The 14,911-nt window shown below is 42.8% G+C and overlaps 1 protein-coding gene across 21 annotated transcripts in view; it reads right to left on the reverse strand.

The window, feature by feature from the left end:
- Positions 1 to 14,911, reverse strand: part of caska (calcium/calmodulin-dependent serine protein kinase a) — a 207,718-nt gene that overhangs the window by 117,072 nt on the left and 75,735 nt on the right. For all 21 annotated transcript variants that reach the window (XM_033618126.2, XM_078174720.1, XM_033618122.2 and 18 more), the window contains exon 2: positions 10,212 to 10,324. In XM_033618126.2, the coding sequence (XP_033474017.1) occupies positions 10,212 to 10,324 (113 nt within the window). The remainder of the gene's footprint in view (positions 1 to 10,211; positions 10,325 to 14,911) is intronic.

Below are 14,911 nucleotides of genomic sequence, written 5' to 3' on the forward strand. Positions count from 1 at the left end.
CCTGCAGTGTATAACAACAATAAACTTTATTTATATAACACCTTTCATACAAGAGATGCAGCACAAAGTCTTTACAATAAAGGCAGTGTAAGCACTGAGTGCTTCACATGAAAATAGAATGAACATAAAACAGAAACAGATTTGCAGCAGCGTGAAGCATAAAGAGAAATAGTTTCAGACCTGTATCAGGAAGTCAGAGCGAGTTTGAGTCTAAAGTGAACAGATATGTTTTTAGCTTTCTTTTAAGAATATTTAGCGAGCTAGCTTCTCTGATATCTATAGGTAGTGTGTTCCATAGTTTTGGGGTGTCACTGACAAAGGCTGCATCTTCAGTCTTCTTCCAATAAATCAGCAGCAGATGATCGCAGTGTTGTTAGAGACAAATAGTTAACAAGGGAGTTAGCGATGTAGCTCGGTCCCAGCCCAGTTAGGGCTTTGTATACAAGGTGGAGGAGCTTAAAATTAGCAGTCGAGTCGGCTTGAAACAAAAGCATGAATCAATTTCTCAGCATCTTTTCATTTAGAAATGGTCGTACCTTAGCTTTGTTTTCGTCACCTTGTTAATGTGGGACTTGAATCTTAGATCTGAATCAAGGATCACTCCAAGACTCGTCACCCCAGATTCAATCCAGGGGGTTAAATTCACCAGATTATTTAGCAGCATTTCTCTTTCTCAGGGTTTCAGTTTTGTCTTCATTTAACTTTAAGAGACTATTGCTCATCCATTTATTTATTGCCCAAAGACAGGTCGTAATGGAGTTCATGGCTGCAGCATCGTTTGGCTCAGCAGAGATGTACAGTTGCGTGTCATCTGTGTAACTATGGAAACAAACAGCTGCATGTACAGTGAGAATAATAAAGGACCAAGGCAGCCCACTTGTGCAACCTCAAAACAGAAATCATGTTTCTCAGACACATGATCTCCAAGACTGATGTAAAACATATAGTACCTGATGATATAAAATGACATGTGACTAATCCAGGCATTGAGTATTGTTCAAGAAGTATTGATCATTCTCCTGCAGCAACAATAGAGCGTTTAGTCTTTTAGGTGTGTAACGTCTGGACAGGCCACGATCACATACCAAAAAAAACTCCAGACTTTGATGCCCTGACGTGAAGTAAAAACATATTTAATATTGTTGTGGTGTGAAGTCAATACGTTTCAATTCTCCACCTCAAACGGCCCTGCTGCTTAATGTGCGTGCGTCCCTTGCTACCAGCAACAGATGGAGAATGTTGAACACAAATCTGACAAGTTTTACATGCAGGCAGTCAATCTACCAGATTGGATTTGATAAACAAAAGGGATTCAGTATGAACATCTAAACATAGCCTATCCCATCTATCTGGCTTTCATCCCTCCATTCAGTCTCTCAATCCTTTGATCCATCCATTCATACTTTCCACAAAGCAGCTCCTTCCTCACTCCTTTCCCTCCTGGCAGCTGTTGTTCTGAGACCTTTTGAAGGCTGAAGCCAACCGGAGAAATATCAATCATATACGCAACCTTTCTGCTTCAGCTCAGTCTCATTTGCTGAAAATGCATCACCGAGCGCACTTGAGTGTATTAACTTTTAATATCCATCTCTACGACTGAAGCAGCCACGCTGTGTCTAAATATACGCACTCAATATACAGTATATATGGAGGCTAAATATTCCAGATTCCCAACAAGGTTTTCCCCCGACTGCTGCTGCTGGAGGTGATTTATGGACATTGAATGTGAAAAAGATGGAACTGAGTAGATGTGATAGCACGCAATCACACACACACACACACGCATACCCGTGTGAACTATAATGAAAATTTACTGTATTGTTCTTCTATGTATGCAGTGACATTTAATTAAGCTCCCAGTTGAAGCCGTGAGCCACTTGTGCTGCTGCGAGCCGCGGCGCTAACATTAAGCTAATCCTCTGAGGACAAGCACGAGGCGTGGGCTAGCTCTAACACGAAGCTAATGCTGCTAAAGCCGGATAAGTGGCTACCTTAAGGGCATTGCGGCATGCCACATTTAATGTCATCTGGTGAGCTGGCTGCTTCGGTCTGTCACCGAAACTGCTGCTGGAGATTACCAAAGATACTCTATCAAATGAGAAGCAAATCACGACACCGACTTTATTGAGCCAAGAAGAACAACTGCTGCAGGGAGGCCCCTTTCACTGCTTTAACGCGCGTGTGTGTGTGTGTGCATGTGAGCAAACAAAAGCGTGTAAGCAACAGAACTCATAACCACAAAAAATGTCAGAGAAAGGCAGAGAGGAGGACGACACTGATAAGACTGCAAGATGGGCTGCGTGCAACACCAGAAATCTCAGCTCAATGTATTTTTACTTTATCAAGAATATATGTTGTTTAAAATTCAACTGGCATTGCTATTTAACTGTCACTTTCTGTATTTTATTTAATTTTATTTATTATGAACTAATAAATAAAATTGAAAAACCCAACTTAAATCTTCTCCCTGATGTGCGGAGGTAAACCTTTAACATGATTGGAAGGCAGGCAGTGACAAATAAAGACAGAATTACTGCCTACAAATATTGATATGATATGAACACAAATAGCTAATCAGCTGATCACGTGGCAGCAACTCGATGCATTTAGTCATGTAGACATGGTGAAGACGAGCTGCTGAAGTTCAAACTGAGCATCAGAATGATGAAGAAAGGTGATTGAAGTGACTTTGAACGTGGCATGGTTGTTGGTGCCAGACGGGCTGGTCTGAGTATTTACTGGGATTTTCAGCACAACCATCTCTAGGGTTTACAGAGGATGGTCCCAAAAAGAGAAAATATCCAGTGAGCCAAAATGCCTTGTTGATGCCAGAGGTCAGAGGAGAATGGCCAGACTGGTTCAAGATGATAGAAAGGCAACAGGAAGTCAAATAAGCACTGGTTCCAACCAAGGTGTGCAGAAGAGCATCTCTGAAGCAACAACACCTTGTCCAACCTTGAAGCAGATGGGCTACAGCAGCAGAAGACCACACCAGGCGCCACTCCTGTCAGCTAACAACAGGAAACTGAGGCTACAATTCACACGGGTTTTCTCACCAAAACTGGACAATAGAAGATTGGAAAAACCACATTCAGATGGAAGCATGGATCCATCCTGCCTTGTATCAACGCTTCAGGCTGCTGCTGCTGGTGTAATGGTGTGGGGGAGATTTTCTTAGTACCAACTGAGCATGGTTTAAACACCACAGCCTACCTGAGTATTGTTGCTGAGCGTGTCCATCCCTTTATGACCACAGTGTACCCATCTTCTGATGGCTACTTCCAGCAGGATAACGCACCATGTCACAAAGCTCACATCATCTCAAACATGACAATGAGTTCACTGTACTCCAATGGCCTCCACAGTCACCAGATCTCAGTCCAATAGAGCACCTTTGGGATGTGCTGGAACGGGAGATTCTCATCATGGATCACCTGTGTGATGTCATCATGTCAATATGGACCAACATCTCTGAGGAATGTTTCCAGCACCTTGTTGAATCTGTGGCACCAAGAATTAAAAAGGAGGTCCAACCACTGAAGCATTTGTAGCACTCGTGTAGCTGCCCATGAAACTCACAGATCGATTGGACACGTTTAATCATCTCACATGATACTACACAGCCAATAAAATACTGTGCATCCTGATAAGCATGGCGACTGTGTGAGAAATACACACACATGGAAGAGACGAGACGAGGAGCAACAGTCGAAAAAATAAGCGAGTCAGAGAAAAGTAATTTCACATGGCGTGTTCTAAAAGGAGAAAAGCAGACAGAGAAAAGAGCTTTTTATCTGGAGTGGACAGACTGGGGGATTAACTCATCGTCTACTGGCTGGCCATGCAGAGCAACTGGACGCTTTATAAAAATCAGGTGAAATTAGAGTCAGCAGGAAAGTTAGTGCTGAAAAGGAGAAAAATAAATTGCAAATACATAGATAGAGAGATAGAGCAGAAGGAGGTGATACACAGATGTGATCTCTACAGCGATCCATGTTCCTCCTGCTGGGAGTCAAAGTCTGCAGTGGAAGGAGGCCGTGCTACCACAGCAACACCACACAGCGCTGTACAGCAGGGGGGTGTGTGTGTGTGTGTGTAGGCCTACTTAGTGAGGACTAAAACATGATTTAACCAACAGAGTGAAGACAGTTTACAGTCACTCCTTGCTTCTTTATTAAAGGCCTGTTTGAGGAATAAGACAAGGTGGTGTTATGTGTTTAATTGCGATGGTTGAGGTTAGGGTGACATGTAGGGATGCCGCTGACTGAGAATTTTCCTAGTCGACCAATAGTCGTCATATTTAGGGCCATTTCTGGTCGACTATCGGGGCAGCCCTAATAAGAGGCCAGGAAATGCATTATATCACAGAAGATCCTCACAAAGATAAGAGTACAGGAGTGTGTGTGTGTGTATGTGTGTGCGTGTGTGTGTGTGTGTTGTGCTGCTGTATGTGTGAGACCTGACAGTGATTTAGCAGACAGTTAGGACAGGATGTCACAACAATCTAACAGAAACAGTGAAAAAACACACACTGCTGCAGCTTTTACGACTCTGGAGGAAGACAGGAAGAAAGATGGAGGAGGAGGAGAGCTTCACAAACCCAGAGAAGAAAAGGAGAGAGTGAAGGAATCAGAGAGATGGGAGAATGAAAGAGGCGGAGGGAAGTGAGTAGGCGATGGCACATGATGAATTTTGCTCATTCTCTGGCCAGCTTTTCTCTCTCATCCCCACAGAGGGCTGACCTATTCGTCAGACGGACCTCCGGACAGGCTGAAGAGAAACAAGCTGGTGTGTGTGGGTGTGTCTTTGTGTCAGGCCCCTGCTGGCCAATCCATTGCCAAGACACGAACCATTTGACCCACTTCCCCTGGTCTGAGCTCAGTGCCGTGCGTTGGTGTGTGTGCGTGCTTGATTACTGTGGTGCTGTGTTACAGCTGCCCACTCGAGTGAAACTGCTCTGCTTTCTAAAGGCAACAAGAAAGAGGGAAAATAAAAACAAATCAAGAATGAGAGCGGCCGGCCGGCACTGGGAGGGAGCGCATGGTTTGATGGATTCCTGAGTGCTGCAGAGGAAGGGCTGTGATTGGATATAAATGACTGTGCTGACCATGTACCAACGTGTGCACATACACACACACACACACACGCAGTCACTGTACACATGTGAACATAAATGACGGCAATAAAGAGAAATGGTAGCATGCACTGTGAGAGCAGCCAGAATGAAAAACTTTCATTTACGAGTTTGCTGTGATCCGTCAAACCAGCTTTTCATCACCACTTTTTATGGGAAGAGAAACATCAAAATGCTGTTTCTACGGAGGGAACACTTAATCAAGATCCTTTGCTCTCGCTCACAGAAAGCCTCTGTGTACTGTGGAAACACAGTGACGCCAACAGGACAGAAGACAGCTAAGAGACTACCATCAAGGTGGACGTCCTGTAGTTAACAAGTCATCACAGAGTTACTAGTGTGTGTGTAAAACATTATTTGTTGCTGCTCCTGTCCACAGCAATACAAAGCTTAGTTTCAATGTTGGACTCCAGCTGCTTTTCCAAACATCTACTGTATGAAAAGCCCTTTTTAGATAGGAATTGTGCAAATTTGCAGGAAAGCCCAATCAGTTTTTTTTCAGCATTGGCAGTATAAAAACAAAATCAGAGAGTGCAGCAAAATGCCGCTTACCTACTTTTGTTTAATGCACCTTTTTCGGGGCAATGGGGGGCGTGAGCAAGTAACAAAACGTGTAGGTCAGCGTGTGACGTAAACAGTGACGTGGGAGGGAAGCCGCGGCTGGTCAATCCTTTGGTGATTCTCTCATAAGTCAGCCCGTTCTTCACCGTCCCCGTCATCTGACGGTTAATGGCCTCTTCGTTTGCGAGGACAAGGAGGGCGCGCAATTCCTTGTCTCCCCAGTTGCTCATCTTTACAGTGTCTGTCAGGTTTGTGTTTCCCTCTTGCTACTAGCTGCTTGCTAATTCCTGCTACCATCATCAACAGCTCCTCCCACAAGTCATCAACAGTCCCTCCCACAAGTCATCAACAGTCCCTCCCACAAGTCATCAACAGTCTCTCCCACAAGTCATCAACAGTCCCTCCCACAAGTCATCAACAGTCTCTCCCACAAGTCATCAACAGCTCCTCCCACAAGTCATCAACAGTCCCTCCCACAAGTCATCAACAGTCCCTCCCACAAGTCATCAACAGTCTCTCCCACAAGTCATCAACAGTCCCTCCCACAAGTCATCAACAGTCTCTCCCACAAGTCATCAACAGCCCCTCCCGTTGCAGAAGGCCGCCTCATTCTGTTTAAACTAAAAGGGTTCTGCCAATATGTCTACCCTACGAGGCGGAAAATTGGGCACCTCGGATCAACTCGCCAATCCAGCTCTGTGTGTCTAAACACTCGCAGCTTGCCGGCAAAACGGCCCAACATTGGCGGAAAATCAAGATACTGTGCTGCTAAAATCTTCAGAGGGAAACTTTCTTTTGCCTCCAACTCTGTAACTGCTCATTTTGAACCCTGATATATCTGATCAAACAGTGCAGGTGTTTGATTAATCTGTATTATATGCACCTTATCAGACAACTTTGCGTTCCTGAAACACAGATTGGTCGACAGTCTCAACGGTAGTCCCAAGTATTTATGTTCCACTATGACTACTTTATACTTTACAGTTTTCTGACAGCAGGAATAAAAAAATATGTTGATGACTAAATTGTGTTAAGTTATCCTGAAACTGCAAATAAGTGATGAAGTATGAGGCGCTACACCTTTAACCTGCAGAGTAACTGAGCTGTCTGTACCGCTTCTTTTCAGATGATCACTTTAACCTTAAGAAAAAGATATGCAAACATGTCCCACACCTATTTTGTATTTCAGTGTGGATGTAAACTTTTTAAACAACCTGAAAAGGCCAGCCTGTACAAGACACATCCAAACAGTGTTTTCAGGTTTACCTGCTGTGAGCATGAGCTCAGTATTATTGTGATGAAATGCAGGAAAATTAAACGAGGCTTTTGAAAGATTTGTGGTCATCAGAGAAGAACAAGCTGAGTCTCTCTTAGAAGCCAGAGCGTCACCAAAATAATCCACACTGCTTTCTCATTGTCTTTTCTTTTGTCCTCATTAGGCCTGAAGTCCTCTGACATTTAGCTCCACTCTTTAAAGGCTTTCATCAAGTTAAATGGTTCTGCAGGTGTGTGCATGCTCATATGTAAATGTGCCCCTGTTGTGGTATTTCTGATTGTATCACAACACTAGATAAAGCCACACTGGTGTCATGTGTTAGACGGGACGATTCAAAATGTTTCCGCTCTTGTTAAAATTAACACAACCATGAAAATAAGAACAGGACAGACTCTCCTACAGATGTGATTTTAAAAATCCCCCTCTTACAGTGTGAGAACCGTGCATGTGGTGTTTTGTGGGGGATCACAGTACGACTGGCTGAGCACTTTATGTCTGCCTTGTAGAAGCTTAAGTAAACCGAGGAGACGCCCTGTCATGCTGGATTATGTACTCTCGATCACTGAGAGAGAATTAGAGGTAGTAAGGGAGGCTGCTGTGTAATGTGGCAGGTAAAGCTCCTCTAAGAAACATTAATTATCTTCAACTCACAGCATGTGTGCACCGTCCATCGCTTGAAAATGTCACGCCTGATATTAGTATAGAAAATCAGATACAAGTACAAACCATTGGGGATGGATATCTTTCCCAAAAAATGAGACATTTAGTGTCCTGGAAGCAAAAACACACCAGTGAATGTTTGTTTGGTTGCTCCTTCAACAAGTCTGAGTGAAGGTCAAAACCAGATAAGAAGGAGACTTTAGCACAAAAGTTAATGTTGGGTTGTTCATGGTCTTTGGGTTGTGTATCAGGCTGAAGATTTATAGAAACTGATGAGATTTTAACGCCTGCTCCTGACATGGCGTAAAACTTATCTATGATCTTAGCAAGTAGAAGGATTAAGCTTAGACGGTGCAACCGGCGTAAACAATCACCTTTATCTATCCAAACATACACAGATATACTTTCTACACTTGCGTATCCTGTTCCTGGTGTAGATGTGCAGCATTATGGCTGGGTAAGAAAGATTCTGGACATATGACCAGTCTGATATGGGGCTTGGTGTGGGAACAAGTCCACTGTCTGTCCACTTAGGCCTGCCACGATAACAAATTTTGCTGAGCGATTAATTGCGTCAGAAATTATTGCGATAAGCGATAATCATCTACATCTCCTGAGACGAAGAATGTTTGTCCAAAATTTTAATGGCAATCCATCCAATAGTTGTTGAGATATTTGGGTCTACACCAAACTGGTGGACTGACTGATATCCCATCCAAAGAGCCATGACACCAGTGTGGTTAGAAATCTGTTAGAGAGCCGAGTGAGATGCCTCCTTGGTGACACAGATCTCTGTTGGCATCATTTAAGAGCAAATCTAACCTCATTGGATTTGAAGTACAGTAATTCAGAGCTCGACTACAACAAACCAAATACCAATAATTTAATTTTCAACCCCAGGATGACATTTAGGCATTTATGATCATCTGCTCCCACAGACAAGAGCAGATGATACAAACAGACTGCAGCAACAATCTCACACACATCCAGAGCAGAACAAAGAGGCTGAAAGCAGCAACTCTGCCCACAGCGATCACAGTGAACAATACTGAACAATACTGAGCTAAAGGGAACAAAAGAAAGATAACTCAGGTTCTGTTGCTCTATGATGTTGTTTTCATGGCATTAAAATGACTGCATGGTTACATGTAATCTATGGTATATGGAAGGGTCCATGAGTGTATACAGATATTCAGTCTAATCCAGTTTACGAGACCTGGCAGAGTTAGTCACCGAGAAAACTGCACCAATATGACAACATTTTGGATTTGAAGCCAACGTGAGGGGTGTCCTAACAGGTCGTGAGCTATGCAATGCTCCTTTGTGAGCGAAACTTTTGTCAGATGCCGTGTTTCCATCTGTTCCTGCCACTCACTTGGAAAGTGCCGCAATGGAGGATGAACAGCTGATTCCATCCATCCATTTTCATCCGCTTATCCGAAGCCGGGTTGCAGGGCCAGCAGGCCAAGCAAAGCAACCCAGACGTCCCTCTCCCCAGCAACACTTTCCAGCTCGTCCTGGAGAACCAGGAATTGTCACCATGAAGACAACACCTCTGCCTGTGGTCTGAAACTCGCTGTTGTTTTTTTGTTTTTTATCGTTCTATTTTAACAAGTAAAAAGACTCGTCCCTCCACACAGTGCAGTGATACGTGAACATGAGGTCAGACGTTAAGTACTGTAGGTGTATTCATTGCTTTCTAAAAATACCTGCTGGGTATATGGGCTGTAGTAAACCTGTGTCACAGCTGACTGACCACGTTCTCCTGTCTCTGAGAGAAGACCTGCCTTCCTCTAAATCTCTCCTCAGACTTCTCAGCTCGCCTAATAGTTTCTGTCTTACCACCTCCAACCCCCACATCCAAATATCTTAAATTCAATCTCTCCTCCTCTCTTGTTCTCTCCATCGTTCCCTCCTATGCTCCTTCAGCCCGTGGCAGGTATCTGATAAGACCTCTGATTCATCCTGACGATGCTCAGCAGCCTTTATTTGCATTAGTGAAAACACATGTTTAATTAAACTCTGTGTAACTAAACAAAAATATATGAAGTTGAGTTGTTGCTGTCTACCTACACCACAGTTTCAACACGGCATGCAGCGTGTGGATGCATGACACATAAATATTAATCATTTTTATACTGTGCAGCCCTATCTCTACATACAGTACATCCTACAGCATCACACATGAATCTGATTTACAAAGTGTGTTTCTAAGTGAAATCACTGTACAGACAGAGGAGGGATGGTACAGTTCTCTCCTAACAACTTGTCTCAAGGTGCCCTTGGCGTGGCTTCATAATTAACTGCTTCAATGAAAACAGCCCAAAGACAACAGAAGCAGACTTTGATTGAACTGTGAAACTCCCAAGTGTGGACGCGAGCGGCTGAGTGAATGAGAAGTAGGCCAGTGTGGACTTACACACATAAACAAGGACGAGCGTCTGACCTCTCCATTGCATTAACTTTTAGTGTGCAACAGAGTGGGACAAAGCAATTATCTCTGGTTATATTTATGAGCAGCTGGAAACAGCAGAGTGAGTAACAGACGCAGTGATACAGTGAGAGACGGTGATCTCTTACCCTCCGTGCTGAGTCCAGGACTGGAGGTGAACTGGGCCACGTCCACGATCTTGACAGCAAACTGCTGCCCCGTCTCTCTGTTGATGCATCGCCGCACCACGCTGAAGGGACCCCTAAAACACAGAGGGGAAAAATTTATTTAATATTATGTTTGTTATATGTGGTCCTGCCGTCCACCTTGTTAAGACTGTAATGACTGTTTTTAACACATTATACAGTTTTCATAGTGAACTTATTAGCAAACTGTTTATTCCACACCAAGCCAGACACAAAGAAATATCAGCTTTTATTTGGAGTTGTGCATGAGGAGACTCTTTAATTAAACATTTCCAAAATCATAAACATGATCACTGATTTTAGAAGACATGTTCACATACATGAAGTCACATCCCTTCAGAGTCAGACAGTAGCATGCAATTTCTTTAAAAACATGGGGGGAGAAGTTAATTAGCAACTTGTTAAAAAATGTTGCACAAATTGCAAAGAAATTAATAGATTTAGAAAAACTTTTAAAAAGCCAGGGGAAAAAACAAAAAAGCTATTATACATTTAAAATCATGATACAGAATTATTAGAATTTTTAAGCTCTTTTTTCAGGCCGTTTCCTCGTGTGTTAGTTTGTTTTTAACTTTTTAACTAATTTTCTTGTTTTTAATTTTCTCATTTTAATAATTTCATGCATTTTTTGAGTCATTTCATCTTTTGTTGCCAAGTTGCCCAGGGTTAACCCTTTGACACCTGAGCAAATTGGCTTGGTTTTCTTTCAGTAACATTGGAAGAAGAAGAGGCAATGAGCAACGACAGAAGAAATGACCCCAAAAATTTGCAAGAAATGAGTTAAAAAAAAGAGAAAATTAAAAACAAGAAAATTAGTAAAAATAAATAAATAAATAAAAATTAGTAAAATTTAGTTTAAAAAAAGTAAAAAGAAAAGAAAGTTAAAAACAAACAGACAAAGAAATGACCTAGAATAAGAACTTAAAATTCTAATAATTCTATAACATTATTTTAAATATATAATAATATTTTTTTCTTTTTTCCCCCCTAGCTTTTAAAAAAAAAAAAAGTTTTACATCTACAATTTTTTGCAATTTTAGGAATATTTCTCAACAAGTTGCTCATTGCCTTGTTTCCCCATCTTTTTAAAAGAAATTGCATCCCACTGCCTGACTCTTAAGAGATGTCACTTCAAGTATGTAGACATGTCTTCTAAGAATCAGCGATCATGTTTATGGGTTTAAAAATTTTTTTATTAATTAAACATTTCTTAAACCATAAACATGATCACTGATTTTAGAAGACACGTCCACATACATGAAGTCACATCCCTTAAGAGTCAGACAGAAGGATGCAATATTGCAAATATCTTGGGACAGCAGGATTGACAGGAAGATCCAGACAGTTATTCACTCAAAACTAAACTAAAAAGCAAACTGTGGAACCAGCATTTGGTTTGTTTAGGTCCAGTTTCCACATTGAGTATATTTACATGCACAAAATATTCCATTTCTTGTCTTAACTCCAAAAAAGACAACATTCCTACCAGGCTGTTTACTTGACTGATGAAGATGAATTTCACTGATAACACTGTTTCCATGCAGCCATGCAGACTCTGATTAACGCTCTCTAACGTGTCGTTTATCACATCCACATATGGAAAAGCAGAACAGCTGGAGCTGCTTTTGCTTCTTTGACTCAAAATCAGATTTTTTAAAGACTTGTTGGACTGTGCGAACACACCCTCCCTCTTTCACTCCTTCAAGCACCTTCAGACATAACGACCTTATTCTATCACAATTTCTTTTTCTTTGGCATCATGATTTAGACACTGTTCTTTAAAGAACAAGAACTCTCTGAGTCATTCTGTAAAATAGTCTAATAGACAGGCTGATGGGTGAATCACAGTCTGAGCCGGTGTCCCTTTACACCAGACAGTTAGAGCAGATAACCAGCTCAATTAAATGTCGACTCCCTCCCTCTGCACACTGAATTTCAGTCTCTTCCTTCTGGATGAAGGTTAATGGTCCCGAGGTGGAGAACGAAGAGCTGCTTTGTTTCAGCGGCCATCAATCAGACGAGTTACAGAAGCAACATTTTTTTGTTAAAATTTTATTTTAGTGGTTTATTAGTGGTTATTGGAACCTTGAGTACTTTAATAACGTCTGCCTATTGCCTGTGTTGTTTGTAAAATGTGTGTAAGGACAGATGCTTCATCTACTGCACAGCAAATTTACCCACAAGTACAAATAAAGTAACCTGAACATGCGTTTCTGTCCACCTGATGACTGCCTGTTACCTCTCTACAGTCTGATCTCACACTACGATAAACCCCCCCCCCCAAAATACACAAAAACAATAAAGACAAAATGACATAAAATAGACAAATTGATGTTCAGAGCAGATGAGGTGAAGTAACACACATTATTCTGAGTTATACGAGCCCAAACTCTCCACATCACAAAATCTCTACTGACTAGTTTTGTCAGTTTTTAATAACATTTGTCTGGAATCATTAATTTGGACAGAAACACACCATCATGATATTGTGCTGTACTGCAGAAAGCCAGCAGATAATCATCCTGACTTACTGCCAATCCCTGGGTGAAACTCAAGTAAATAAAGTCAATATCACACTACCCTTTCCTCTTTGCCTTGCTACAACTCCTCCTCTTACTACTGCATGCATCAAAGTTATGTTAAAACATTAACCCAGGAGGCAAAAGAACACAGAGCACACGGAGGCTGAGCGTGGGTTATGCTCGTTTCCTGCACAGCACTGTGTGTAGCAGCATAACTCCGCATGCAGAGAAGCTGAGACTGCACTTTGGTTCTCATTGCCGAGGTCGGGAGGGTTCACAAATTGAATCATCCCTCCTGTGGAGTGAGTGTATCATCTCATTCAGTCAATGGGATAAACAGAGGTCTACCACTCAAGGGCTGCGGGTTAGAATTAACAAGCCGACAGGTCAGGGTTACAGAGCAGTACAGCAGGAGCACACCGCCTAAATAAAGCTGCTGGCTACAACTGCTCTCACTACACTGGGGTAATGGGCTTGAACTGACCTGTACTCACTGTGGAATAATGTGTCGACGTATGTATGTGTGTGTGTGTGTGTGTGTGTGTGTGCGGGGAAGATGAGGGTTAGCAGCAGAGAGGGGGAGGAGGAGGAGGAGGAGGGGCAGATAAATGAAGCAATGGATCTTGTGTGAGAAAAAACACACACAGGCTAAACATGCTAGCAGCAGCAGCAGCAGGCACATAATCCCATCCATCTAGTTTCTATACCTGCTTATTCCTGGAAGCTATCCCAGCATGCACTGGGTGAAAGGCAGGGAAACACCCTGGACAGGTCAGCAGACACAAGCTGTAATGTGACAGATTAAAACGTAGGGAAGCACACTGTAGCTCCCCGCTTAGCCGACAGGAAGTTATTTGTGGACGCTGATGATGAGGTTTAATGATGTGGATTATGTGGCCATGAGATAATCATAAAGTGTGTGTGTCCTTGATACGGGACGGGCACGACGCCGGGTATCGTTTGACATTTTTTACAGCTGATGCTTTAAACATTAGTCTGATATCTGAGTTTCTGTGCTGATATTGAAACAATACTCTGATACGGCACAAAGCAAGGCCATTGTTTAATGTTTCAGGGAGTGGGGAGCTACAGCAGCACAGCGCTGACTCTCCATCAGGGTTTGTATCCAAACTTAACCAAACACCAAATGCATCGACCTCCACAATGCTAGTCCAGTCGGATTCTGGTCTTAAAATGTCAAGATTAGGATTGCACGATGTCTACCATATTGGCATAAGACGATATCCACAGTGAAACATGCTGATGGACAATGATGTGGGGGAGGAGGCTGCCACTTTTTGACCCACCCACCAGAGCCCAGATATTAATATAATGTTACTAATAAATTAAAATAGTAATAAAGAAAACATCTGTGAGCCCAGCAGATGTGATCAGATATTGATAAGCGACAACAGAAAATCTTCACGAGGGCTGCAACAACCTTGGTCACCAAAAAGGGTACCACAACGCCCACCTGGCAGCCTGTGGCAGAGTCCTGAATCTCAGCCCAAGTCCGATTGGGCCTGACCTGTTCCGCCATGTTGTTGCCAGGCCAGGCTACAAGTTCTCATTATTTCTCTGGGCTTGAATCAGGTCGGGTTCTTGCCAGTTTACTGGTGCTTTGTTGTTGTTGTTATGAAACTGGCAGTTCTTGTGCATAAGTAGCAGGAGTTTTAACGGACTGAATCGAGAGGGAAACAGAGGAAGGGGGGGGGCTGCGACTGAGAGAGGGGAAAGTGACAGAACAACAGAGCAATGTAGTGGAGAACCAGAAGAGAGTGTGTGAGACAGAGGGATGGAAAACAAGAGGAAGACAGGAGGGTGGGCTGCGAGACGGCTTGATTGGCATTGTTTGCATCTGCCTCCCCAGCAGTGGGAGTGATGTGTGTAAAGGCTCAGACATACTTTCCCCATTGAATGTCTGCAGAGAGCTGCAGTCACGATGCACATGCAGTGGTAGTCATAGTACAACTGACTGTCCACTTCAGCCCCAAACAGTAACAGGAGCACTGGGAGGTGAGCTAGCCGTCCTCCTGTTGCCAACATCCAGTAAAAGAGAAACTTAGCAATGCTGCTGGGTCTGCAGTGAATGTCTGTCAAATATCGAACTGAAAACTAACT

Source organism: Epinephelus lanceolatus, chromosome 14, assembly GCF_041903045.1.
Source record: "Epinephelus lanceolatus isolate andai-2023 chromosome 14, ASM4190304v1, whole genome shotgun sequence".
Taxonomy (NCBI): domain Eukaryota; kingdom Metazoa; phylum Chordata; class Actinopteri; order Perciformes; family Serranidae; genus Epinephelus; species Epinephelus lanceolatus.